Source organism: Chlamydomonas reinhardtii, chromosome 3 (genome assembly GCF_000002595.2).
Source record: "Chlamydomonas reinhardtii strain CC-503 cw92 mt+ chromosome 3, whole genome shotgun sequence".
Taxonomy (NCBI): Eukaryota; Viridiplantae; Chlorophyta; class Chlorophyceae; order Chlamydomonadales; family Chlamydomonadaceae; genus Chlamydomonas; species Chlamydomonas reinhardtii.
In genome coordinates, this window is record NC_057006.1 from 3,815,082 (window position 1) to 3,839,204 (window position 24,123).

At 65.1% G+C, this 24,123-nt stretch overlaps 6 protein-coding genes across 6 annotated transcripts in view; 5 read left to right on the forward strand and 1 right to left on the reverse strand.

Moving 5' to 3' along the window:
- Positions 1 to 9: 9 nt before the first annotated feature.
- CHLRE_03g170500v5 (uncharacterized protein) lies at positions 10 to 1,740 on the reverse strand. Its single transcript, XM_043060868.1, has 3 exons — positions 1,285 to 1,740; positions 868 to 1,024; positions 10 to 527 (listed from the first exon to the last, which is right to left on the reverse strand). The coding sequence occupies exons 1-3, from the start codon at positions 1,570 to 1,572 to the stop codon at positions 430 to 432; spliced, it is 543 nt and encodes a 180-aa protein (XP_042925997.1). The 5' UTR covers positions 1,573 to 1,740; the 3' UTR covers positions 10 to 429.
- Positions 1,741 to 1,875: 135 nt separating this feature from the next.
- Positions 1,876 to 7,525, forward strand: CHLRE_03g170550v5 (uncharacterized protein). Its single transcript, XM_001703434.2, has 15 exons — positions 1,876 to 2,011; positions 2,127 to 2,317; positions 2,431 to 2,623; positions 2,766 to 2,935; positions 3,053 to 3,180; positions 3,399 to 3,638; positions 3,862 to 3,969; positions 4,174 to 4,260; positions 4,383 to 4,486; positions 4,641 to 4,905; positions 5,076 to 5,255; positions 5,434 to 5,691; positions 5,872 to 6,003; positions 6,419 to 6,530; positions 6,678 to 7,525. The coding sequence occupies exons 1-15, from the start codon at positions 1,968 to 1,970 to the stop codon at positions 6,983 to 6,985; spliced, it is 2,520 nt and encodes an 839-aa protein (XP_001703486.2). The 5' UTR covers positions 1,876 to 1,967; the 3' UTR covers positions 6,986 to 7,525.
- A 350-nt stretch (positions 7,526 to 7,875) lies between these two features.
- CHLRE_03g170600v5 (uncharacterized protein) lies at positions 7,876 to 13,477 on the forward strand. Its single transcript, XM_043060869.1, has 12 exons — positions 7,876 to 8,256; positions 8,603 to 8,683; positions 8,873 to 9,032; positions 9,195 to 9,277; positions 9,501 to 9,671; positions 9,843 to 9,992; positions 10,232 to 10,371; positions 10,611 to 10,771; positions 11,006 to 11,121; positions 11,424 to 11,558; positions 11,807 to 11,910; positions 12,094 to 13,477. The coding sequence occupies exons 1-12, from the start codon at positions 8,047 to 8,049 to the stop codon at positions 12,977 to 12,979; spliced, it is 2,397 nt and encodes a 798-aa protein (XP_042925998.1). The 5' UTR covers positions 7,876 to 8,046; the 3' UTR covers positions 12,980 to 13,477.
- A 686-nt stretch (positions 13,478 to 14,163) lies between these two features.
- On the forward strand, positions 14,164 to 17,445 carry CHLRE_03g170601v5 (uncharacterized protein). The gene is made up of 4 exons (XM_043060870.1): positions 14,164 to 14,454; positions 14,581 to 14,617; positions 14,814 to 16,153; positions 16,484 to 17,445. Exons 1-4 carry the CDS (start codon positions 14,308 to 14,310, stop codon positions 16,484 to 16,486), a joined length of 1,527 nt encoding a protein of 508 aa, XP_042925999.1. The 5' UTR covers positions 14,164 to 14,307; the 3' UTR covers positions 16,487 to 17,445.
- A 48-nt stretch (positions 17,446 to 17,493) lies between these two features.
- Positions 17,494 to 21,510, forward strand: CHLRE_03g170625v5 (uncharacterized protein). The gene is made up of 3 exons (XM_043060871.1): positions 17,494 to 20,402; positions 20,602 to 20,784; positions 21,005 to 21,510. Exons 1-3 carry the CDS (start codon positions 17,523 to 17,525, stop codon positions 21,323 to 21,325), a joined length of 3,384 nt encoding a protein of 1,127 aa, XP_042926000.1. The 5' UTR covers positions 17,494 to 17,522; the 3' UTR covers positions 21,326 to 21,510.
- Positions 21,511 to 21,873: 363 nt separating this feature from the next.
- The window catches only part of CHLRE_03g170650v5 (uncharacterized protein), a 5,722-nt gene continuing 3,472 nt past the window's right edge, over positions 21,874 to 24,123 (forward strand). The window contains exons 1-5 of the mRNA XM_043060872.1: positions 21,874 to 22,058; positions 22,161 to 22,312; positions 22,655 to 22,773; positions 23,116 to 23,638; positions 23,860 to 24,039. Coding sequence (XP_042926001.1) covers positions 22,182 to 22,312; positions 22,655 to 22,773; positions 23,116 to 23,638; positions 23,860 to 24,039 — 953 coding nt within the window. The 5' untranslated portion in view covers positions 21,874 to 22,058; positions 22,161 to 22,181. The remainder of the gene's footprint in view (positions 22,059 to 22,160; positions 22,313 to 22,654; positions 22,774 to 23,115; positions 23,639 to 23,859; positions 24,040 to 24,123) is intronic.

Sequence of the window (24,123 nt, forward strand, 5' to 3'; positions counted from 1 at the left end):
AACCTATCCTGTCTCCCAACCTGTCTCCCAACCTCTATCCTGTCTCCCAACCTGTCTCGAAAATGGGCTCAATTGGCCCTAGCGCACTGAAGCGCCCACATAAAAGTACAAAATGTCACCTCCCATTCATCCGCATTCATGTCCGCAGTCCGTGTGAGCCACTGAGTCATCAAAAGCGGGAGACCTGCAGCCCGCACAGCCATCCTGCAAACCCTACCACACGGTGCCTCACCAAGGCACACCTCGTCCCCGTCACGTTGTACCCTGCAGTTGCCCTCTTCCTCCGTTCAAGCCATCACCAGCAAAGCCCTGCCCATCTGCATGCCTGCTTGCATCCGTCTAAAGTCGGTCCCAGATCATGCCGCAGCCTCCTAGTCCTCGAGTGCGACGTGTATACTCCATGCCAGTTCTCCGTGCAGGTGCCTCAGCTCAAGGCCGCGTGCCGCTGAGCCCCTCAATCACGACCTTGAGCCGCTCAATCTCCTCATTGCGTGTGAGCAGCTCCTGGTAGTGCACCCGAAACACAACTGCACAGCCAGGCAGATGTGTGTAACAGTGTGTGTGTGTGTGTGTGTGTGTGTGTGTGTGTGTGTGTGTGTGTGTGTGTGTGTGTGTGTGTGTGTGTGTGTGTGTGTGTGTGTGTGTGTGTAACAGCGTGAGTGTAACAGCGCGTGTGTGTGTGTGTGTTCGCGGGTAAACAGCGCAGTCGTGGGGGAAAGCGCATAGGGCACCGCGCTAGGTGTGGTCACTGTGATGCCGGAAGACCGTACTACAGTTGACCGGGCTTTGAACCACGAGACATGCACCAGCAGCCTACAATCCAACCTATGTTAGCATGCTAGGGAGCAATACCGCACGCCATCGCACCTGCGTTGTTTTCCAGCTCCTGCTGTAGCTCCGCCACCTGCTGCTGCGACTGCCGCTGCCGCGCCGCCGCCGCCGTCAGCTGCTCGTCCTTCCGCTCCAGCTCCGCGCGCAGCGCCGCGGCCTCGTTCTCCAGCTCGTGGATGCGCTTCTGGTGCGCCTGCGGTGCATTATCAAGGAGAGTACAAGTTGCTGGGCTTCGCCCGCCACGGCAAGCCGTGCCGTTCATTATCTACCCACGCAGGTAAAACACAGGGTGCTGCCCGCGCCGCCACCGCGGCAGCTGACTCTCCTGTACCTCAAGCCCCACGCTAGAGCCTCGTGCAGCCAGGCCTCTGCCTGTCCCTTCACACGCGCCCTTCACACCTACTGTAACCCCCTCCACAAAATGGCCTAAGCCTCCCCCCTCCTCGCACTGACATGCAACTTCTGTTGGTACTGCGTATGGTCCACAGCGCTGCTGTAGCAGTCCTCATCCAGGAAGACCGCGTCCTGGACAAGCTCGCGCAGCGCCACTGCGGCGTCCCGCGCGTCCTCCAACGTGCCGGGCAGCACCTGGCTCCAGTCCTGCTGCGATAGCAGGGGCACCGCACCTGCGCCGCTCGCGTCTAGCATGGGCATCGGTTTCATCGCCAGCGTGGCAGGCGCATCGTGGCCGGAGCCTCGGCTGAGCCCGTGGGCTGCCCCAGGATGGTCTCGGGAAGCCATCGGGGCTCCGCCCCCTTTGCACTATTGGCACGCCTAGCAGTTCAGCTGTTATGGTTGCATCTTAGTAACTACTGAGGCGCTTGACAGGGTGTAGAGCTGCAAGCTCGAACTCGGGAAATTGATTTCTACCCACGTAACGGGAACCAATGTTTGGAGGCAGGAGTAATGTATGCTGATATCAGGTAAATGTATGTCATGCATTAACGGGCATTTGGGGCAACTACCGAGGGCCCCATCCGCAATCCTCCCGACCCACCGAACGCAGCCGTCTCTTGACCTCCCTTGTCACCCAAACGCTAGAACAACTTGCTTTTTTTCTCAAGAACTGGAACTTACTCTAGAATGAAGTTAAATTGAAATAGTCAAACCTTGGCTGTCTCCCGACTTCTCAGCGAATGTCCTCGCCGGCGCAGCGCTCGGCCCGCTCTGAGAGTCATAGGTCAGCCTTGTGTTGAAAGTAGAGGATTAGGCTTGTTGGTCGCGCCAGCAAGCGTACAACCGTGACCTGACTACTGCGCTACACCTACCGCATGCCCCTGTTTTTTCGTCCGCAGGGATTCCAGCACGCGGGCCTCGCCGAAGCCGGCGCCTAGCGAGTCAGAACATAGTCAACGTAGCGGTCGCCGGCGACACTCGCCAGAACGGAGTGACCACAGCAATCGCCCGGACCAGTCCGTGCAGAGCTACTCTGTGCGAGAGCTGGCCGACAGCTCGGAGGTGTCCAGCCGTGGGAGGGATGACCGAGGTATGTCATAAATTTGCTTGCGGCAGTCCGGGCACTGCTACGGGTTGCGTCAGTTCCGTGCCGGCACGGGCGCAAGCTTCTCACACCTATGTGCCGTCGTCGCAACCGCGCAGGCCACCGCAGGCGGCGTGGGGGCTACAGCGATGATGAGGAGTCAAACAGTGGTGACCAGTACTCCTCGGACTACGAGTCGGAGGAGAGCGTGAGCCGCAGCGGCAGCCGCAGCTACGACTCCCGTAGCTATGACGATCGCACGCAGACCCACACGAGCGCCTCATACGATGACAGCGAGCGGCAGAGCGACAGGTGATGCGTAGTCGAGGGGGGTGGGGCAGCGGGGATGGGACTGCGGCTGCGGGTAAGGGTGCAGGATGGCTGCCCACCATCTTCGCAAGCACGTGTGTGCCGGTGTGTATGCCCAAAAGGTGTTGGCGGCTGACGGCTGCAGGTACGAGGGCGACATCAGCGCGTGGGGCCGGAAGCGGGTGAACCTGAACAACAAGGACTCGGAGAGCGACTACACCATGAGCAGTGGGCTCAGCCCGCGCGGCAAGGAGGAGGAGGGGCGGGCGGAGTTCGATGTGGAGGACGGCAAGAGGGCGCTCGCTTATCAAGCAGGTGCGCCGGCCTGAAACGAATTTGGCGGAAATTGCATACCTAGGTTGCGCGCAAGGCAGCGCACGTGTTTGGGGCGACGCGAGTCCTCGCAGCTGAGCCCGTGCATGTACGGTGCAGGCATGTATGCGCGCGCCCAGGCCATGCGGCGTGACGGCACAGCGCCCAAGGCGCTGGGCATTGCGGACGGGCTGCCAGACCGCATGGCGCTGCAGCAGCTGAACGCGCTGGCGGGCATGGCGGACAAGGTGGGCGGTGTACCGGTGTCAGGGGCAGGTGACGGGATGAAAGAGGGAGCACGCGGGCAAAACACGTCTCAACGGAGCCGCTCGCGTTGATGGGCTTACAATTCGCCCCGGCCGCGTGCCGGTATGCGGCCTTGGGCACACCACGGTGGCCGGGTGCATCATGCCAGCTTGGGATGCCGCGCCAAAACCTACCGTGCGTCTGCTACTGGAACCCGCAGGTCAAAAAAGCGATTGAGCACAACCGCCAGGTGTTTAAGCACCGCGTGAAGATGGAGGATGACGCGCTCATCAAGAAGGCCTTTGACGCCTGGCGCGCGGCGCGCTTCGGCAGCATTGCCAAGCAGCAGCTGCTGCGGCGTGCCGTGGCGCGCCTGTCGCGGGGCCTGCTGTCCCGCGCCTTCTTCGCGTGGAAGGACAAATTCCACCTGGTGGACAAGTACCTGGCCATGCGGCGGAAGGTGGGGAAAAGGGAGGGGGGGTTGTAAGTACCAGCCCAAACTAACCCAAACCAAGCCAAAACGAGCGGAGCACAGGTAGAGGTGTAAGTTGCAACGGGAGGAGGAGCGTGACGACATTAGGGAGCCGTCGCATCGTGAGGCGATATGAGCTTCTTTGAGATGCACAACGGTCTGGGTTGTATGGTGAGCACACTGGCCGTGCTGCTGGTTTGCCTGCCTGCAGGTGGCGGCGACCATCAACCGCGGCCGCAAGAAGCGCTGCTTCCTGGAGTGGTGGCGGCTGTGTCTGGAGCGGCGCTGGAAGAACCAGCTGGCGCTGGCCAACGAGGCGGTGCGTGCTTCCCCCGGGGGTGTGCTGGTGGGCACATGCGTGGGCCGCACGGGAGGGTGAGCGGCATGCGTTTATAACAGCGCGGGGTTGGAGCTGTGGGTGGTGACGTTCATGCCCTAGATGGGCCAGGCGTGTGCGGGCTGGCGCGGACGGGCAGACTCGGCCATGATAAGTGACAAATCCCATCCGAATGACCTTTTGCAGATGGTGGCGCTGCAAAAGAAGGTGGACGGATTTGAGAAGCGGCCCATTACGGTGATCCGCCGCCGGCGCCTGTACGCCATGATGGAGGTGAGAGGGCGGCTGAAAGATGTTGCTTTGATGCGATGGGCAACGCGGTTTTCCTGGTGCGCAGAGCCCGCATACAGCACCGGTATTGTAGTGACAAGCCTCGCATCACGCCCCTACTGTAGGCGTGGTTCAACCAGAGCGCTGAGCGGCGGAAAAAGCGGCTGCGGCGCGAGAAGGCGGTGATGCACTGGAAAAACATAGCCTACCTCAAGGCCTGGAACTCCTGGTGCGTGAGTGTATGTGTTCCAGGCAACATGCAGCGGGTACCTCTGCGTGACCAAGGAGGGCGATCCAGGAATTGCTGTTGCAGATTGCCCCGGTGTATGAGTGCAATCCCTGCGTTATCAATACTTTGCACCGCCCCTCACGTACCCTTGCAGGCGCGAGTACACGCTGGAGTGCCTGCGGCGCCGCGCGCTGATCAAGAAGACGGCGATGAAGATCAAGAACATCCATATGGTCAGCGCCTGGAACAAGTGGTGGGAGGCGGTGGAGGAGCGGCGCAACGAGGAGGGCAAGTTGAACAAGGCCATGCGCAAGTGGCTGAACTCCACACTGTCGCGCGCGTGGGCCAAGTGGTGGGAGCGCGTGGAGCGGCGCCGCTACCTCAAAGTGGTCTGCGCGCGCTGGAAGAATCCGCACAAGGTGCGTGTGCGCGTGCTTGCGTGCGTGTCGGAACCTGGACAGCGCTCCGCAGTCTCTGTAGACGCGGCGTGCCGTGTGCTTCTTCCTGCCTGGGTACCAGCTTACGGTAGTACGACACGGTACGCTGCGTTGCGTTGCAGCTGAGCCTGAACCCTCTACGTGCCCCTCAGGCGCGTGCGCTGCGCGGCTGGCGCGAGGCGGCGGCCTGGAAGAAGCGCATGCGCGTGGTGCTGGACCGCGCCATCCACAAGATGAAAAATCGGGCGCTGTACATGGCGTGGGAGGGCTGGTGGCAAGCCATTGAGGACCGCAAGCTGGAGGAGCAGCTTACCACCAAGGAGCAACTGGTGGTGAGTGCGCCGCATGAAGGCAGGCTTACACGTGGTGAACTGCATTTCGTGCACTAGCTCCCTCCCTACTGCACCGCCTTCGCTTAGCTCACCTCCATTCCTGCATAGCAACCATTGTGTAGCTGCGTGCCATCGCGTCTTTATCGGCACATGTGTACGTCTTCCATGTTGCTCCCAGGTGGCGGTGAAGGAGCTGCGCGAGGAGAACGAGCGGCTGCGGCGCGACAACGAGCGCTTCGTGCGCCTCATCGACAGCGGCGAGTGGGGCCGCGGCCGCGTGGCGGAGCTGGTGTCGGCGGGCGAGATCCTCAAGGGCGAGCGCGACGCGCTGCTCAAGCTCATCCAGAGCCTGCGGCGCGAGTACGAGGCGGTGCAGTCGGCCAAGGTGGCGCAGGAGGAGGAGATGCGCGCGCTCAAGGAGCGCATGATGCTCGGGGTGAGCGGGAACTAGGCAGGGCTCCGGGGTGGGTGGGTTGTCGTTCACATGGGTACAAGAACTGTGGTGTGAAATGGAGTAAGTTGAACGCTGTGACGAGGCGGGTCAGTCAGCAGGGATTTCGCCGTTTCTCGCCTTGCTGAGTACACCGCCGCCATGCATGCGCACCAACCACCGCAGGGCGCGGCTCGCAACCGCATGCTGATCAAGGGCGGCAGCAGCTTCAACGCGGCGGGCCGCGCCGTGAAGCAGGACCTTGTGGACCAGCTGCAGGGGAACAACCGGGGCGCCGACCCCAACCTGCTGTACCAGGTGCGGAGGTGATGTGGCGACCCCTGCTGCGGTACAATGCATGTGTTGTGCCTTGGAGCGCTGATGTAGTATCAGGGCTGCGTGTGTGCTTGGGACGCCGCACGCGTATCAGAGCGTGTGCTGGGGAGTTGAATTGGGCAATGATGTAGACATGCGTGCCAGTGATAGGCCGGGGTGCGACCGGTTGCTTGCACCAGGGCGTTTGTTGCGGAGCGAGCGTGAACCGCATAAGCGGTTGCAGTGCTTTGAGCTGAGAAAGAAGCGCATGCGCGGGGCCGTGCCATGCCAAGCACACCTCATGCTGCGAGAACCAGGAAGGACGCCATTAGGCTGTAACGACCGGTGCAGTCCTGCTGCCTAGCCTCTCAGTTTCCCCGCTGCTGCCCACTGGCACGACGCACGCCCCCCGGCGCAGGTAGACCAACTGTCCATGAACCAGGTCACCATCTTTGCGGACGGCGAGCTCAACGTGCAGGCCGTGGCGGCGGCGCCCGGCTCCGCCGCCTTCTCAAAACCCGTCAGCGCAAGTGAGTCCCGCCGCCCCTTCAGGACCTGAAGCGCAACCGTTCTGCTACGTCGCCTGCCCACCCTGCTTACGCACGCGCCCCGCCTATCCCGCACAGCCCTGTAACGAAACAACTGCCTGCCCCGTTGTCCGCCACGCGCCCACGCAGGCCACGGGCTGCGCCCGCCCGTCAGCCCGGTGCACCCCATGCGCGTGCCGCCGGGCCTGCCGGGCGCCTCGCCGAGCCGCTCGCCGCTGGCGGTGGGCGCCGTGTCTCCGGGCAGCGGCCGACCTGTCAGCCGGGAGGAAGTGGTGGCGCGGCTACAGGGCCTGTCCAAGGAGGAGCTGGACAGCTTTGAGGCGGCGCTGCGGGCGCAGAAGGCGGCGCAGCAGCAGGTGGCGGCGGCGGCGCGGGGCCGCATGGACGCCGGTGGCCGGCCGCCGGGCGTGGCGTCGAGCGTGCCCGGGTCCCGATGAGCACAGCAGTGAGGGCGGAAGGGAGGGGGGTTGTGTGTGATGGGCAGAGGAGGTGGTGGCTGCGGAAGGGCTTTGACCAGGTGGATACTTGAATGGGTTGATGAGATTCTGTGATGCCGGTGGGACGGTGGGGCTACGGGCGGGACTAGGAGGACGTGTGCTGTGAGTGTTTGTGCCTTTTGACATACCGTACCGTACTGATCATGACCGCAGGCAGTAAGATCTGACTAATGACGACTGAGCATGCCCTAACTTTCTTCCACTAAGGCCACCATGGTCGTTGCATGGGCCATAGATATCATGCTGCGGGCGGGAGAAAGGCACGTTGGTGGCGCCAACCCTGTATTACCATTCGATCATTACAGTGACTGGGCTGACCAGCATGGCAAACTATAGCATGATGAGCTTTGAGCCTTGTGTGGCATCGCGCGGCTAGGCCTGGTGGAGACGGGGGGCGCAGAGGAGGCAAAACGGCCAGCGATAGGTCCTCGGGGACACAGGCACGCGCTTAAAACCCGATCGCTGTAAAACTTCGCAAACCATGCCACCTGCTATGCATCGCACGGTTGCGCGCCGTCATATTGGTATTGTACCGGTATGTCAGGCGCAATTTGCAAATAAGCGCGAAGGCATTTGAGTGTTTGCCCCGAGGGTCGCAGCAGCCCGCAGCAGCTGCGTGCCGAGCTCTGTTTGCTGCTTCGCCGCCACATTTGGCAATTGGCAAAACACAGAGCGCAAATGCGGGCCCCATGCCAGCCCCAGCCGCGGCAGCGTTCCAGCAGCGGCGGCAGTAGCAGCGGCGCCGGCGGCAGCAGTAGCAAGCGCAGCCAGCGGCGGTGTTTTGGCCAGGTTTGCTCCACCTCGCCCAATGTGGCGACCCTCTTCTTGGTCCTGAGCTGCTGCAGCGTCTTTCTCGCGCCTGCCAGCGCAGCGGCCTCGGTAAGTCGCCTGCTTTTGCACGCAAGCTGCCAGCTCCTGCCCTCATTCGCTTAGCTTCCGCTTCGCTAGCCCATCCACCAGGCAGCAACCCACGCCGCCATACTGATCCCAGCATGACCAACATGGAGCAGGTGTTTGAGCCCACGGAGCCTGCCCGCGTGTTCGTGTGGAGCGGCAGCGACCAGCCTGGGTTCGTGTACCCCGAGCTGAGCCCCAGCGGCGACTGGGGCATCCCTGACCTGCAGGCGCGGCCCAACCTGGGCGTGGCGCTCAGCGGTGGCGGCTACCGCGCCGCCACCCTGGCCGTGGGCTGGGTGCGCGCACTGTACGCGGTGAGTGAGCAGGGCGGTGGAGGCACATTCGGGCAAATCCGGGCACATACGGTGTGAGTGGCAAGTCTGGCACAGACGGTTTGTTGTACAGGAGGCTTTTGATGGGGTGTGCGGGAGGGGCCAGACCAGGTCCGTGTATGTGTGTGTGTGTGTGGGGGGGGGTAGCCATCCGTGTGTGTGTGTGTGGGGGGGGGGGGGGTGATGACTGCTGCATGCCCTGCGTGTGGCCTTCTGGCCGTGCGCATCATGCCGGTGTCAGTGTCAGGGCGGCTGTCGTCCGGTGCCCCTGCCCGCCAGCTCCCCGCCCTGCTTCCGCCTCTCCCCCAATCCTCTTCCCTCCCTGTAGCTGGGCCTGATGCCGCATGTGCGCTACGTGGCCTCCAACTCGGGCGGCAGCTGGTTCAACGGCGTCATGTCCTTCAGCGGGGTGAGCCAGAGGCAGGCTTCCATGACAGCGGCGGCGGCAGCAGCCCGCGAGCAAGCTGCGGAAGAGCTCTCGACGGGAGATCGCACGTGCTCTGCATACGGGGGACGCACAAGCGTTTCCACCACGCACCCTTTTCCTTCCCCCGCCGCCTGGGCAAATGACCGCGGTATGCTATGTTTTGCCTCGCAGTTCCCTCTGGCTCCCTTCCTGGGCCCCTACGTGCCGCCTGCCGGCCTGAACCGCACCGCGCTGTCCTCGGCCTCGCTGCTTCCGCCCGGGAGCTGGGGCGACACACTGGCATCCAAGAGCATCGTCGCGGACGCCGTCAAGGGCGTGCTCAAGGACCTGTGTAGGTTTGTGTTTCATGGGCCGGAATGCAATGCAATGGAATCGTGGGGAAGTGGGGATCCGTCAGCAAGTTACGCGCAAGCTGGGGAAGGCAGCGTCTAGAGATGCCGCCGCTGCCGCCCACCAGCTCTGTCGCCTGGATGCATGTCTGTCTCGGACGCAGTCGTGCCTGGCCGTGCATCGTTCAGCGGCTGGACGGCCGCTATCGCGGAGGCCTTCTACAGCCCCTACGGCCTCGACCTGCAGGTAGACAGGGCGGCCGGGACTGCAGACAAGGGATTGCCCAGGGCTGGAGGCCAGGAACGCTTCCCTTCCTACTTGCATCAGCTCACACGATGACTGGCTGCTAGCAAAGCTGAGCCCGTGCACCCGCCCACACAATGATTGCCGCCGCCGCAACCGCCATACGCAATGATCCCCACGGGCCCCCGGCCTTGTACCCGCCCCCCCCCCACACACACATATGTAGAACAGCAGCATCACGGCTCTGCACACGCGCGGCCCGGTGGCCGCCCGCCTGGCGGCGCAGTACCCGGGCGTGCCACTGTACGCGGCCATGGCCACACCCGACCGGCCCTTCCCCATCATCATGGGCTCCATCATGCGCGTCAACACACCCCAGGTGTTCTACGCATTCGAGGTGGGCTGCATGAGGCATGCCTGCACAGTTGGAGGGTGTTAGATGGCGCCACTCAACACGCGACGACACGCCGGCTTAGCGCGCATGGGCGACCCATCCCATTACTCATGGTGCTGGATTGCTGATTCCCACCGTGCCTTTGGTAACACACGCCACACCCGCACACGCCAGGCCACACCTTTGTACGTCGGCGCGCCCGCCCGCAACACGAGCACCGACCCGCCCATTGGCGCGGGCTTTGTGGAGCCGCTGGGGTTCAACAGCCCCGCGCCCGAGGCGCCGCTGCCGGCGGCAGGCGGCCAGCCGCCTGTGGGCCTGCAGGTGGGTTGTGCCCGAGGGCTGAGGGATGCAGCATCCAGACTACTACGGTATGACAGCTTGCCTGTTGTTCTTGCCACACGCCAGCGGTCCATACATGCATGTGTACGGTACCGTGTGCTGGGCACGTGGCTGCCCCTTACGCCCCTGCCCAGTCACACCCTCACACTACCGTTTTACCCGGGCCACACGGCTTTGCGCCCAACCGTGCCCGGCTGCATTCCCCCATCTTCCCTACACAGGGCGCTGTGAACGTGACGCCCGTCAAACTGGTGCCTCTGTCCACCTACGCCGGCATCTCCAGCTCCTTCGTGGCCCAGGGCACCCGGCCCAGCAGCAGCGCCGGGTTCGCGCTGACAGGCACCGAGCGACTCAACTACTGGTGAGGCGGAGGAGGGCTGGGCTGCGCACGGCAGCGGAGGTAGAGCTCTACCTGAGATTTTGGGGTAAGGGGCGTGGGCGCATCGGCGAATGCACACAGCCGGGCTTGGCGGAGGAGCGGGTGTAGCAGGCCGCCATGCAACGTGTGGGTAGCAATGGTGTCCGCTGGCCGGTCCGAGCCGCTTAGGCCGCTTATGTTCCCAATCCGCCCGGCCCCGGCCTCCCTCCCGCGGCCCCAAGGAACCCGGTGAACTACACGGGCGCGGAGCTGTCGTTCGCTGACGGCGCGGGGGCCGACAACCTGGCTGTGACGCCGCTGCTGCGCCGCCGCGTGAGCAGTGTGGTGGTGCTGGTGGCGGCGTCCAACAGCGCGGATGTGTCGCCCGCGGACTTTGCAGTGGGTGGGTATGGGTTGGGGCGGGCGTGCTGACTAGGGGATGGTGGTGTGTGGGACGTCACATGGCAGGGAAGCAAGGATTGCGGCGCAGCGGGAAGGCGCGCATGCCGCTGCGCACGTACGGCACACGTGTGCTGTTGGGTGCATGCAAGGGCGGCGTACATGCTACACAGCAGCCTGCTGCCCTCCATTCCCCTGCATCTCCCTCTCTCCTCCCGCACACCGTCTCCCGCCACAGCCCAGTACGACATCGCGGGCCTGTTCGGCGCCGTGCCGCTCAACGCCACGTCGTACAAGGGCCTGCAGGAAGGCATCACGGGGGTGCAGCCCGAGATGTTCAACAAGGCCCTGCAGGTGTGCGGGTATGCGGGTAGCTGGGTACAGACGGCCGCAACTGTTGCTAGATAGGCACCCCGCCAGCTGGGCGCAGAAAAGTGCGCAGCGCGGAATGCCGGAATGGTGTGCGGCGAACGGCAAGATCACACGTGCCCAAGCAAGTTGGGTGTACAGCTGCCCCCCCCCCCCGGCACCTCAGACCCGTTTCAGCATGCCCACGCGCCGCCCCCACGCACCGTCCCTCCCTCCCTCGCTCTTTGCATTGGGTTCGGTTTAGTCTGGGGCTGGTATCTACAACCCCCTCCCCGCCACCTCTCCAGGTGTTTCCGCGCGAGGGCTATGACGAGCTGTACGCGGCTCTGTCCGGCAGCCTGCGGTCGGGCCAGCCCGCGCTGCACCGCGCCAGCTACCCGGTGGTGGACAACGCCATCCAGGCCATCACTGGCGGCTGGACGGTGGGTGTGGGTGTGGTGGAGGAGCTGGGTGGGTGGGGGGCTGCGGCGGGCGCATATGTAGAGTAATGGCGGGCGCGTAGCTAGCTAGAGGGTTAGACCGAACTATGGACGCAGCAGATGAGCGCTCCGGGGCTGACCGCCGGCCGCTGACCGCCGGGCGGGTGGGTGGCGACGGCCTGCTGACGTACGTGGAGGATGCTACTGCTGAGTATGTGGCTGCCTGTGTGCCCTGCTGCTGTTCCGTGCAGGTGGAGGTGCTGTGGCTGGTGAACATGCAGTCGCGGCAGTGGGAGTCGCAGCTGCCCAACGACACACAGGCCTTCCTCAACAGCAGCCGGGACGACAAGGACAGGTGGGGCGCAGCGGAGGAGGCAGCGTGCTCCTACCTGTCAGGTATCGTGTCATGCCGTGCCAATCGCTGCGGCGCATCACCCCACCTAGACAAGCACACCCCAGTGCACACACAGACTTCCACGTCTCACCCCGCCTCGCTCCGCCCCACTCTCCCGCTCCCAATCGCCCCCACTCCTCCCAGCGACCTGCGTCACTACCCCTACATTTCCACCTTCACCGCCAACTACTCACCGGAGCTGGTCACGCTGCTTAGCCAGCAGGCCAGCTGGAGCCTGCTGCAGGCGGCGGCCGAGCTGCGAGAGCTGCTGGCGGCGGCGGCGGCGCCCAACGCCACCGCGGCCGGAAACGCCGCCGTCGGTGGCGGTGCCGCCGCAAACGAAACAGCCTCCGCCGCCGGCGTAGGCGCGGCGGGCTTAAGTGCTATCAGCAACAGGACGATAGGTGGCGGCGGCGATGGCGATGACAACGGCACGGTGCAGGCAGAAGGGGCGGGCGGGGCCGCCGCGTTTGGTGTGGGCGGCGGCGCCAACGGCACGGCGGAGTCGGTTGCCGCGGCGGCGATGCTGCTGGCGCAATTGGCGTCGGAGCCATTCCCGCAGCAGATTGCGGGCGCACTGCCGCCGCGGGTGGTGGCGCAGCTGGAGACACGCAACGCCTCCAAGGGGCTTCCGGAGCCCGCGCGCCAGCCGGTGGTGTCTTACGTAATGGCCCTGGAGCAGCCGCCGCCGCAGCAGCAGCCGCAGCAGCAGCAGGGGGTTGGGACCAGCACAGCTGCTGCGAGTGGTGGCGGCGCCGGCAGTAGCAACAGGAGCGTGCCAAACCATGGGACCGCTAACAGCACAGGCAGTAGCAGCGCCGCCATTGGTGGTAGCAGCACTGGAAACAGCACTACTGCTGCTAAGATTGTGGGCCCAGAGGTACAGGGTGCGCAGGCGGTTGTGGCGACGGCGCCGCCGCCTGGCGCCGCCGCGCAGGGGGCGGCGGTGCGTGCGGGGGATGGGGGCAGTTTTCGACGGCTGTGCGTGCTGCTTGCAGCGTGTGCTGTGTTCCTGGGCGCCCTGGAGTGACCTGGCTTACTCCTGCTTACTATGCTTTGTGTGGGCGGGTATTTATGCATCCTGGTTGGCCGCTGACGGTGGGGAGGGCTGCAGGCATCGACATTGTTACCGGTACCGCAACCACAATCCCCCCGCGTATCACTTTTAGTTGGTGGGCCCGGATGACCCCGGTGGTGCCTCTGAGCAACAGCGTGAAGGACTCATCCTCCAGGTACGTGGACTTGTAGCTGCGTGAATGTGTTGCTTGCTTTGCTTGTAGTGCTTGCAATTGAGTGCAGGCTGCTGGCGGTGATAAAGTTGAATCGAGTGTCGAGCGAGTGCGCTGTGTACCGTAGTGCATGGTACGTGTACCGTATGCATGGTGTGTGGTGTTTGGTGCACGTGCTGCGCGGACTGACCCCAGGGAAGCGTGGGCGACGTAATGGCTTACTCCATCCAGTAGCATGCCGCGTAGTACGGTATGCACTAGGTAATGCGCTCACAGCCAGCATCAACTACATACGCACTGCCATCTGGCGCTGCGGAGCTGGGAGGCTAGAGGTTGGACTGCTGGGTTGTGGGGAGGGCCGAGGGCGCTATCCCATTCAGGCTGGCATAGCGCCCTCCACACGCCCGCCCACCTCGCGCTCTCCGCCCTACTTCTGCCCGTTCCCCACCCTCCTCGCACCCTCCCCGACTTCGCTCGCGCCCTCCCTCGCCCTTAATTATGCCCTTCGCGCCGTCTTGTCTCTGTTACTACGCCCGAGCCAACCCGGTCTCACCAGCTGCGGAGCCATCGTCCAAAAAACCAAGACGTTCTCCCTCGATTCCGGTTGGTCGGACAGTCCGACTATGAATCTAGTTGGCCAGGTTTCAAGCGCTGAGGCGCTCAATGACCATCTTCCGTCAGCCTGTGTGCTGGGGCGCAACCCTCACGCGTGCAGCCCTCACCGGCAGCCTGTGCGACACGCGCGTTCCGGGACGCGGTGTGTATGAGTGGCAAAAAGTAATCAGAAGGGCCCCCCTTGCGATGGCGGTACCGGCAGGACGGCCAGAATAGCTGACGTCTGCAAGGTAGCTAGGCACCTTCAGAGCCTCGGCATGGTGGCGGATGGGCGGACACATTCCGGCTTGCCGGGTGCAGCACTGTCTGACCGAGCTCATGACGAGTCCACATTGTCACCGGCCTGTGGTCTCGCTTTATACAAAGATACCACACTGCGCCAACACGGAGGCCCCACGAAACGTGCCAAAGAACTGGACTCGATTCAACGCCTGCTGCACCACTTCTTCTCAAGAAGCATCCTTAACTTCTGTGCACATCAAGTATGCACATAGCAGCGCGTTTCGGCAGGGCGATGGCGTCGTGGAGCTTGGGCGCGCAGATTTCGAGCCTGTTTGGCTCGTTGCGTCCGCTCCGAGCATGCGCAGCTGCGCAACCGCTGGCGTCCGCGGCAGACGCGTCGACGCTGGCTTGGCGCCGCGCCGATGCGCCACCTTCTGAGGTGCGGGAGACACACGTGGTCCTGTGCGATACCGTGTCATCCGCTCCCCCCAGCCGCAACCATTGCGCCACGTTTCGCACCTTTCATTGACGTTATTACTTCTGTACCCCTTTTATCTCACCGCAGGAGGTATACAACCGCGGGCGCCCCCCTTGCGGCTGCGGTGAGTCATAGGTCACTCGGGACCAACCCGGGGCGACCTCCCGACACTTGCATGCTGCTTTCGGGTCACCGGCCCTTTGCAAGTTTCCCTCTCGTCCCTCCCGTTGCCGTCAGGGCTGCTGGGTTAAGTAAGGTGGCATGCTATAGGTCGTCTGTGACGCCGATCTGTGACTTTCCTACCTGCCCCTTCCACTTAGGCCCCTCCAGCCCGGACGGCCTGCACCTCAAGCCCCGCTGCATGTCGGCAAAGGGGCAGGGGCGTCTGGAGGCACGTGTCACCATCGCCTCCCAGTACTGCGCCTTCCCCGTCAGCGTTGAGCAGGCGGCGAACGCTAGCATCAGCACCAGCGCCAGCACCAGCACCAGCGGCATCGGAGCGGCCATGGCGTGGTTACGGCACCATTCCGACACTGCGACTGCTAGTGTGCGCCCCAAGGGCTGGGAGCAGTTGCCAGGCCGCGCGCCGCCGGGCCGTGGGCTGGTGAAGCACCGCGGCCGTGGCAGTCAGCGGCGTCCGCCTGAGCACAGCAGCCTCCGGCGTCTGGTTGACCAGCTTCACAGCGACGTTGTTCAGCTGCAGGACGAGCAGCAGCGGCAGAAGGACGAGCAGCAGCGACAGAAGCAGGAGGTCTGGGCGAAGATGCAGCAGCTGCAGGACGAGCAGCAGCGGCAGAAGGATGAGCAGCAGCGGCAGAAGGATGAGCTGCAGCGGCAGAAGCAGGAGGCCGAGGCGAAGATGCAGCAGCTGGAGGACGAGCAGCAGCGACAGAAGCAGGAGGCCGAGGCGAAGATGCAGCAGCTGGAGGACGAGCAGCAGCGGCAGAAGGATGAGCAGCAGCGGCAGAAGGATGAGCTGCAGCGGCAGAAGCAGGAGGCCGAGGCGAAGATGCAGCAGCTGGAGGACGAGCAGCAGCGGCAGAAGGATGAGCAGCAGCGGCAGAAGGATGAGCTGCAGCGGCAGAAGCAGGAGGCCGAGGCGAAGATGCAGAAGTTTCGGGCGGAGGTCGCGCCCTTGCAATCGCAGTACACGCGCAACGTTGTACATCAAGTAGCGAAGTTCGTGCTGAGACCGGGGCGGGACGTAGCGAAGTTCGTGCTGACCCACCCGGTCCCGCCCGGGTCTCAGCACGAACTTCACTACGTCCCGCCCGGGTCTCAGCACGAACTTCGCAACTTGGTGTATGACGTTGCGCGTGAGCTGCGATTGCAAGGGCGCGACCTCCGCCCGCAACGTTGCACGTCAAGCACGCAACGCAAGCGCTCGCCCGACTCTACGTACGCCGACGGCGCGACATCCGCTGCGCTCGCTGGCGTGGTCGAGATGAGCGGGGGTGAGCTGGAGGACGGGCTGAAGGCCACGGCGCCGCTGCGGCACGCGGGAGAACACCTGGGCAAGCACCCGGGCGACCTGACAGCACTGCAGCGGGTGGTCAAGGACGCGCTGCAGGTGTGCGGTGAGCGGCCCACGGACCCGGAGCTGGCATTCGCGCGGCGGCTCCTGCTGCGCTACCCCGCTATCGAGAAGGCGTTCCCGTCGGTGGGTGACCCTGCTCTACGCAGACTGTTGTGCTGGATGGCGGGGAGGAGGGGGGCGCGTGCGTGCGTTGATTGGGGTGGGGGACAGGGTATTACCAACCCAACAAACCAGATAACTGGGTATATGTAACCAAAACCCGGGAGAGGCTGACTGCACCTGCTGGGCGTGGGTGCATGTTGCTGCTCAAGCGCGTTTGCGGTCAGCTGCTTCGGCAGCTGTGTGTAGCACCTGCAGCAGACGCCTGCAAGCAACGTGTGAGCCAACCTCGAGCGGTCGCCACCCTGGCTAACCTCCCCTGCCCTGCAACTCCCCTTTCTTCCTTTGCAACAGTGAGCGAGCTGGCGTGGCAAGAATGTGCGGTGTGGCGCCGAGGTATGGCGGCTGGCAGCCACGCGCCTTCCTTTTCCCCGGCGGCGCCCGCTCGGCCACGGCGGCATGGGTGCAGGTACGCGTGCGATCTCCGTGCGAGAGAACCATTCTGCATGTTTGGATGGGGTTTTTTGTTGGATCCGGACTCGTCGAGTGACCAGGATGATGGCGCTCGTGGCGGTCACTCACCTCAGCGACTGAGGCAGCCCCGACCGGTCTGGGCGCAGACCGCCTGCCTCCGCGTCTTTCTGAGCCGCCTACCTCCGCGGACTTCGTAACGTCCTCCAGGGACCTCGCAGCGGTCTCGCTCCAGGGGCTTCACAGCGCCTCAAGGGAGATGATGGCATGCAGAGCGTACAGTTGCAGGCGCGTGGTGGGAGTGGCTGCTGGTCACCTGCCGAGAGGCAGGAGCCCCCGCGCAACGCTGCTGCGTGTGATCATATTCCTAGTACAGCATGATAGGCTATGGAGGTTGGCGGCGCGGGTGGTGTGTGTGGGCCTGCACTGCAGGTTGTGGCCAGGTGTGGGCGTGGCCGGTACCAATTTGCCGAGCGTTGCGTGACTGTCGTGGACCAGGTTGTCATACATACCCGCGAAAAGCCTGGAACCCCACGGGCGACCATTCGGCCTGACCCTGCGATGCACCTGTATGCGTCCATGCTCCGCACCCTGGGCGCGCCAAACAACGTTTACCCAGCGGGGGTAGGGGCGGTTTTCGACGCGTTTGCGTGCTGCTTGCAGCGTGTGCTGTGTTCTTGGGCGCCATGGAGTGACCTGGCTTACTATCCTTTGTGTGCGCACGACGGTATTTATGCATCCTGGTTGGCCGCTGACGGTGGGGAGGGCTGCAGACATCGAGGGCGCATGGGCCAGGACGGGCGGCGTTCCCGCCATACGGGGATTGCGACTCTTGGCAATCCTTTTTGTGCTTACCACAACTACTATAAGTACCCCGCGTATGACTTGCAATTGTTTTTAACACTGTCTTTATACCGCCACGATGCTTAGCTGCTCAAGAAACGCGACCGCTAAAGGCAGGGGCCGCGCCCGGAGCGATGCCGCGGCCTGCTCGCCAGGGGCATCAGCAGCACTCCGCTGCAGCAAGCGAAGGCTGCCAACGCGCCTCCTAGCCACATGCACAGGTGCCGCCGTGCGCGACCCCCCGCAGCAGTGGCCCCCCGCGCGGCCGCAACAGCCCGGCGCCGACGACGTCGTGAGCCAGCAGAAGCCGCCTGCCGAGATCACAACGTTTGCGCTACGGGAGGAGGACATGCTCATCGCGCTCCGGCAACAGCAGCAGCCTTGTCAGCAGCAGCAGGCACGCGACGGCGGGGGGCTCGAGTCAGCCGCGACCCACATCGCCGCGGCGGGGCGCGGACGTGGCGGGGCTGCCGCTGACGAGGCGGCAGCAGCAGCTTCCGGCAGCGACCGCGAGCTGGCCGGCAACAGCACTAGCGCTAGCAGTCGCACTAGCAGGAGTAACAGCAACAGCAGCTCCACAAGCAGCAGTGCGAGCTTGCCGCGGCAGCCCACGTCTGCGCCGGCCGCCTCACCACCCCGATCTGGGTCGGGTGCTTCGGGTGCTTCGGGTGCTCCTCCCGCTGCCGCGCGAATGGCCCCTCCTCCCTCGGCAGCAGCGGCAACCAGCAGCCCATCACCGGATTCAGCTTCGCCGCCGGGCTACGCCTCGCACGGACAACTGCTCGGGCGCTCACCAGCAGCCACACCAGGCCCATCACCCCCACCAGCACAGCACCTGCTGCCGCCGGTGGCGGAGGCTCAGGCGGCGCTGACGCGGCACCTGCAGCAGCACAAGGCTCAGAGCGACGCGCGCCGCGGCCACCACTGGCGGGCCATGGCGGCGGCAGCCACCGCCGCTGCCGCGGCGGCGGCGGAGGGCCTCTCGCCGCGCCGCCGCCAGCCGCCGCTGCCGCCCCGAGGCGCCGCCGGTGCTGGTACTGCCGATGTTGTCGGTGGCGGCCGCCGCCCCGGTGGCCCCGGCCCCGCACAACCCCTGAGTGCAGCAAGCATAAGCAGCCCCTCGGCGCCGGTCGCGATGCCCAATAGCAACGGCCAGTCAGATCATCAGCAGGAGCAGGCAGATGTCCGCCCGGATGCAGCCGGCGGCGGCGGCGGCGGCGGCGGTAATCAGCAGCGCTCTGATGACGCAGCCGGCGGCGCCGCTGCTCCTGACGCTGAAGAGGCAAGTCAGGCAACAGCAGCAGCACCACCAACCGCCATCAAGACACGCAGCAGCAGCAGCAGCCGGCCCAGCCGGCCCCCCGCGCTAGCCACCTCCCTCACCGCGCTCACCCGCACCGCCTCTGGCCTGCTGCTGCCGCGGGGCCTGTTGGCGCCGCACAGCCCGCAGCGCCTGCAGGAGGAGCAGCAGGAGGCTGCTGCTGCTGCGGCGGCGGTGGCGGAGAACAGCGCCGCAGCCGCCTGTGGGGACCAGCTGCTGCGCGACCAGCATCCCTACCAGCGGCTGCTGCAACGACCGGATGGCAGCGGCCCGGCAGCGGCACCGCACGCGGCACAGCCGCCGCCGCCGCCGCCACCGCCGCCGCTTGCAACCCCGGCCCTGATGGCAAGCACCGGCGACCGGGTCGGCAGCAGTGCCGGCCCTGGTCCTGCGCCTTCGCCTGCTAGTGCCGGCAGCGCACCCGTCCTGTCGCGGCGCAGTGGCGGTGGCGTCCGGCCAGTGGGCGGTGTTGTGGCGGCACCCACCTCTCCGCCAGCAATCGTGCCTGTTGTCGGCGGCTCGCTCACGTCTGATGGCGCGCGGCCGCCGCCGTCGCAGCTTGTTGCGGCTTCTGACGCCACTGCTGCTGCCGGCCGTGCGGGGGCATCGCAGCAGCAGGCGCGGGCTCCATACAGCGAGCAGCGCGGCAGCAGTAGAGGCATCACCGCCGGCAGCAGCAGCAGAAGTGACTGCGATGTGGTGTTGGTACCATACCAGCGCCTCAGGCCGCCCACCCCGCCCGCCGTGCTGCCGCCCAGTGGTGCTGCCGTGCCGCCGCCTTCAGGCTACACCGCCGCCACCGCCGTAGCTGCCACCACCCCCACCACCACCACCACCAGCCATAGCGGTGGTGACGGCGCCGCCAGTACCAGCAGCAGTCCTGCCGGCGGGTCGCCCGCAGCCTGCCCGCCGACCTCTCGTGCCGGCTCGCCGCCGGGCGGCGGCCTGGGCTCTGTGTTGCAGTCGGCGCACGCCTCCGGCCTGGCGGATGTGCTACTGCCTTGGCCCGCCCGCCTCATCCTGCGGCTGGGCAGTCTGGTCCGCAAGAAGAGCGGCGGCAGTAGCAGCGGCAGTAGCAGCGGCGTCCGAGCCGGCAAGGCCACGCGTGCCACGGACAGCAGCAGCAGCAGCAGTTCCCAGCCAGCCGGTGCCACGACTGCCAGCCACAACAGCAGTAGCAGCGGCAGCGGCAGTAGCAGCAGCGGCCCGCCCCCGCCGCCGCCGGCCCTCAGCAGTCCGGACTCCCTGTCTATGGAGGAGGCGGCGGCGGCGCTGATGGAGTCAGCCAACGCGACCTGGGCCGCGGCCACAGAGGGGCTGCTTATGGGCGACAGCCTCACGCCGCCGCCACATCCCTCCTCGTCCTCCTCCCAGAAGCACAAACAGGCCGCACTGTATCAACGCCACACGGTGGAGTACGGCAGTAGCAGCAGCCATAGCGTGGACATGGTGGGCGCCGACGGCAAGCTGCACAGCGCGGAGCAGGCGGCGGCGGCGCTGGCGGAGCTGGCGGCTGCGGCGGCGGCGCAGCGGGCGCTGGCGGCGGCGCTGGAGGAGTGGGTGGCAGACCACCCTGTGGCGCACGTGGCCATGCAGGCGGCGGTGGTGCGGGCGCAGGTGGACCTGGTGCACACGCAGGTGGGTCCGTAGGTGGGGTCGAGCGAGCGGGCTGCAATGGAGGCTTTTGGCTGCTGACCTGGCACCCACCCACGCATAACTGCGTGTGCCCCTGAAAGTCGAAGCCTGCAATCACCCTCCATCTTGCCCCCTGGAAACACCGCCTCCTCTCCCCTGCCTTATTTCGGCCTTCCCTCCCTCGTTCCACCCCTGCCTGCAGCTGTCTCTGTGGCGGCCTGTGGAGCTGCTGAACGGGCGGCTGGCGCTGCTGGGGTTGTGCGCCGGTCTGGCCAACCAGGCGGCGGGCACGGGCGGACCGCTGCTGGCGCAGGCAGTGGAGCGGCCGCTGGCGGTGCCGGCCGCGTTCGCACTGGTGGTGCTGCTCACGGCCGCGCACCGACAGGTGGGGGCGACGGGTTGGGTGACGGCGGGGTGACGGGCTGTGGCAAGTTGAGAGTGACACGCATCATGCCTGCCTGCTGCCAGGAATGTGCGGCGCCGTGCTTGCTTGCTTTGCATTGCATTTTAGTCGCCTTCGCCAAACCAGTCATCCTGGCCACTCGACGGCTCCCAACAAGCTTCATAATTTTCTTCACTACTGTCATTGTCACGTGCACGTGCAGGTGGGCAGCCGCATGCGCTGGCGCACACGCGGCCTGCTGACGAGCGCCACAGCGCACCGATGGCTGGGCCGACTGGCCATGGTGGCGTTCGTGGCGGCGGTGGTGGCGGAGGCGCGGGACCCGGCGCACCGGCCCGCGCTGCAGCAGGCGCGGGAGGCGGTGATGGGCGCGGTGATGGGGCCGGGGCCGGGGCCGGGGCTAGTGGAGCGGGTGTTGGGGCCCGGCACGGGCGAGACGGCGGCGGAGCTGGCACGGCACGGCAGCGCCGGCGCCGTGGGCAAGCGGTCGGCGCTGTGGGAGTGGCTGTACGTGTTGTGCTGAGCGGGTGTAGCGGGGTAGGAGTGGGTTGAACGTGGTGTTTACGCGGCTTGGAGGTAGGCACGGCGTGCACGCGCTGAGTGCTAGGCTAGCGTAAGCAAAAAGAGGTTGCATTGTGGGACGAGAGCCATGGACATACGGCACACGCTCACTCGAGCAGAGAACCCTGAATGTAATACAAGAGAGGACACCCCGAGCGTACAAGCACGCAGGGGCCATCGAATGCTGCCTGGACGAACTCAAGCCAGGGGACTCCTGCCCCCGACCATTAAAGAAACCCCGAGCCAGGCATTGGGTTGGCCGTCGGCGTCAACGACTGCGGAATGGAACTCCTAACCCAATCACCAGCAGCACCCTCACACTAATGGGTGCAGCCCGCAGCTGCATCCTGAGTACGGCCTAGGGCCGTGCAAGTCTTGTGGGGACCCGAGCAGTTAGCGATGGGCGGGGTGTTGCGCGGGGCTGCTGGGGAGGCTGGCATCGGACACGCAAGGCCAGCAATGCTTTTCAACACATTCGTTCAAGTTATTCAATATAGGCAACTCTATTATCCTGACTCGCGTTGGTTCTGCGGACGTGCTGCAAAAGTTTGAAAAATAGTTGCGCATGTTCTCAACGCAGGCCACCCTCCCATAAGCACTCAGTTGAAATCGGTACTGAAGCAGCAGAAATGATGGAAGATCCGGAGGATACCCCGGCAGAGAGCTCGCCTGCTGTGGAGGAGCCCGCTGACGAGGTCGGTGCGCCAAAACGTGGCGCAGGCCTTGGCCACCGTCTGCAAAAACGGCATCTTAATGTCACAAAACACAAATTATGACACGTGGTTTTCCGCTTGCAGCCGAGCACGCCTCCCGCTGGAATGCGGGAAGAATTCCTTGCCAAGGAAGTCGGAAAGAGCCCGCCTATGTCAATTTGTAAGACGAGCCGGACCAACCCTCGCCATGAGCTTGAAGAGCTCGATGAGAACGTTCTTCGGGAAATGCTCTTGAAGTGAGTCCGCCCAGCTGCGGCACGGGCTTGCCAACTGGGGTCAGCCACCGCCGGTCGTGCGCGGCACCGCACGGCCGTTGCGCGCGCACAGACGGCAGTGAACCTTTGAGCCGGCGCAAATGGCCACGGCCCAAGCGCTGGCACCTGCAGCGCAGCCTAGGGGGCTTCAGAGCGGCGGGCTCCACTCACGAATGCCTTGCCCCCCCCCTCCCGCTCATCAGCACACAACTCCCCTGCTCAGTACGCCATGTCTCCCGCTCCTTGCGCTCTCTTAATACACACGCATGAACTTGTGCTCTCTATAACACCTATATATACACACACACACGCGCACACACACAGGGCCAGCCCCAAGTACGCGGAGCCGTTCGACATGAGTCAGATCACGCGCAACGTCAGCATCGGGAGAGCGGCGCGGCGGGAGATGGACGTGGCGTCGTCATCATACGGGGAATCAGCGGGTGTGTGTGTACGTATGTGTCTGTGTGTGTGTGTGTGTGTGTGTGTGTGCGTGTGTGTGTGTGTGTGTGTGTGTGTGTGTGTGCGCGCGTGCTGGTATGTCACGGGAAGGTCCCATGCCATTGCGGTTTCGCGGTTCGGCAGCAGGTGCCTGACGATGCAGCCAGAGACACGGCTTCATGGAGGTCGTTGCACACTGTGGCGTCCATTGTTGTGGCTCATCTGTGGGACTACCACTTTTCAAATGTACCGGCTCCGCTGTCGCTCATGCTAAACGCACCCCTCCACCTCCCGCCTCCTGCTTCCCACCTCCTGCCTCCCAACCCCGACCCCCTCCCCCACAGGCCAGCTGCTTGAAGACGGCACCTTCCGGCGCCCCAGCCGCAACAGCGCCGGCGGCATGGCCGGCAGCGCGCCGGGCCTCCCCAACGGCCACTCCGCCCACAGCGGCAGCGGCGCCGCCAACGGCGGGCAGCGCTCCGCCGGGGCCACCGCCACCGGCGTGGCAGCTTTCTTCGGCCCCTTGGGCGGGCTGATAGGTCTCAGCTCGCCACCTCCGGCGGCGTCGGCTGCAGCCCGCGCGCGTGCCAGCGCCTCCGGCGCAGTCGCCTCCGGCGGGCAAGGCCCGCAGGGCGGCTCTGGGTCTCAGGGCGGCGCGGCGGGGCCGGGCTCGGGGTTGCAGCAGTCGCAGCAGCTGGCCTCGTCCTTCAGCACGACGTCCAGTGCGTGTGTGGGCAGCTGCTATGATGCGGAGCTGGCGCGGCAGCGGGCGGCGGTGGCGGCGATTGAGGACGACGTGGAGGAGGAGTGCAGGGTCAACCGGGAGCTGGCCGCGCGCATCACGGAGCGCCTGGACAACAGCTGCAAGTGCGTGGGGGGCTAGGGGTGGGAGGGAGGGAGGAGGGAGGAGGGTGGGGTTGAGAGGACAGGAGTAGACGGAACAGGAAGAGACGGGGTGGGACGATGGCGTGAGGTATAGCGGTGCAGGCAGCAGCTCAGGCGTTCGGGGCAGGACGGAAACGACCATGGCATATGCATTGCAACCGTTCCCCAACCAAACCCATTCGCACCCTGTCACGTCGCGTCAGGATCCTGGACGGGCTGGCAGCGCTGCTGTCCGCTCTCGGTGCGGCCGAGTCCGCCTACGCGACCGCCATGGCCGCGGCGGCGCGTGTGCGGCTGGTGGGGCTGGAGGCGGACGACGGCGAGCTGCGGGCGGCGGGTGAGGCGCTGCTGCGGGTGCCCTCAGTCATTGACCAGGCGCACAGGTGAGGGAGGAAAGGGGAGGGGAGGGGAGGGGAGGGGAGGGGAGGGGAGGGGAGGGGAGGGGAGGGGAGGGGAGGGGAGGGGAG

What these genes read in the sequence shown, in the direction of transcription:
- CHLRE_03g170500v5 (XM_043060868.1), bottom strand. Translation starts at nt 1,572, where the DNA reads ATGGCTTCCCGAGACCATCCTGGGGCAGCCCACGGGCTCAGCCGAGGC. An exon ending in AGTACCAACAGAAGTTGCAT is followed by an intron (nt 1,025 to 1,284) that starts GTCAGTGCGAGG and finishes AATGCACCGCAG; the next exon opens with GCGCACCAGAAGCGCATCCA. An exon ending in GGAGCTGGAAAACAACGCAG is followed by an intron (nt 528 to 867) that starts GTGCGATGGCGT and finishes CTGGCTGTGCAG; the next exon opens with TTGTGTTTCGGGTGCACTAC.
- CHLRE_03g170550v5 (XM_001703434.2), top strand. Translation starts at nt 1,968, where the DNA reads ATGTCCTCGCCGGCGCAGCGCTCGGCCCGCTCTGAGAGTCATAG. An exon ending in AGCGAGCGGCAGAGCGACAG is followed by an intron (nt 2,624 to 2,765) that starts GTGATGCGTAGT and finishes TGACGGCTGCAG; the next exon opens with GTACGAGGGCGACATCAGCG. An exon ending in TGGCGCTGGCCAACGAGGCG is followed by an intron (nt 3,970 to 4,173) that starts GTGCGTGCTTCC and finishes GACCTTTTGCAG; the next exon opens with ATGGTGGCGCTGCAAAAGAA.
- CHLRE_03g170600v5 (XM_043060869.1), top strand. Translation starts at nt 8,047, where the DNA reads ATGGAGCAGGTGTTTGAGCCCACGGAGCCTGCCCGCGTGTTCGTGTGG. An exon ending in GGGTGCGCGCACTGTACGCG is followed by an intron (nt 8,257 to 8,602) that starts GTGAGTGAGCAG and finishes CCCTCCCTGTAG; the next exon opens with CTGGGCCTGATGCCGCATGT. An exon ending in AGCCGGGACGACAAGGACAG is followed by an intron (nt 11,911 to 12,093) that starts GTGGGGCGCAGC and finishes CACTCCTCCCAG; the next exon opens with CGACCTGCGTCACTACCCCT.
- CHLRE_03g170601v5 (XM_043060870.1), top strand. Translation starts at nt 14,308, where the DNA reads ATGGCGTCGTGGAGCTTGGGCGCGCAGATTTCGAGCCTGTTTGGCTCG. An exon ending in CCGATGCGCCACCTTCTGAG is followed by an intron (nt 14,455 to 14,580) that starts GTGCGGGAGACA and finishes ATCTCACCGCAG; the next exon opens with GAGGTATACAACCGCGGGCG. An exon ending in GCGCCCCCCTTGCGGCTGCG is followed by an intron (nt 14,618 to 14,813) that starts GTGAGTCATAGG and finishes CCTTCCACTTAG; the next exon opens with GCCCCTCCAGCCCGGACGGC.
- CHLRE_03g170625v5 (XM_043060871.1), top strand. Translation starts at nt 17,523, where the DNA reads ATGCTTAGCTGCTCAAGAAACGCGACCGCTAAAGGCAGGGGCCGCGCC. An exon ending in TGGACCTGGTGCACACGCAG is followed by an intron (nt 20,403 to 20,601) that starts GTGGGTCCGTAG and finishes CCCTGCCTGCAG; the next exon opens with CTGTCTCTGTGGCGGCCTGT. An exon ending in TCACGGCCGCGCACCGACAG is followed by an intron (nt 20,785 to 21,004) that starts GTGGGGGCGACG and finishes GTGCACGTGCAG; the next exon opens with GTGGGCAGCCGCATGCGCTG.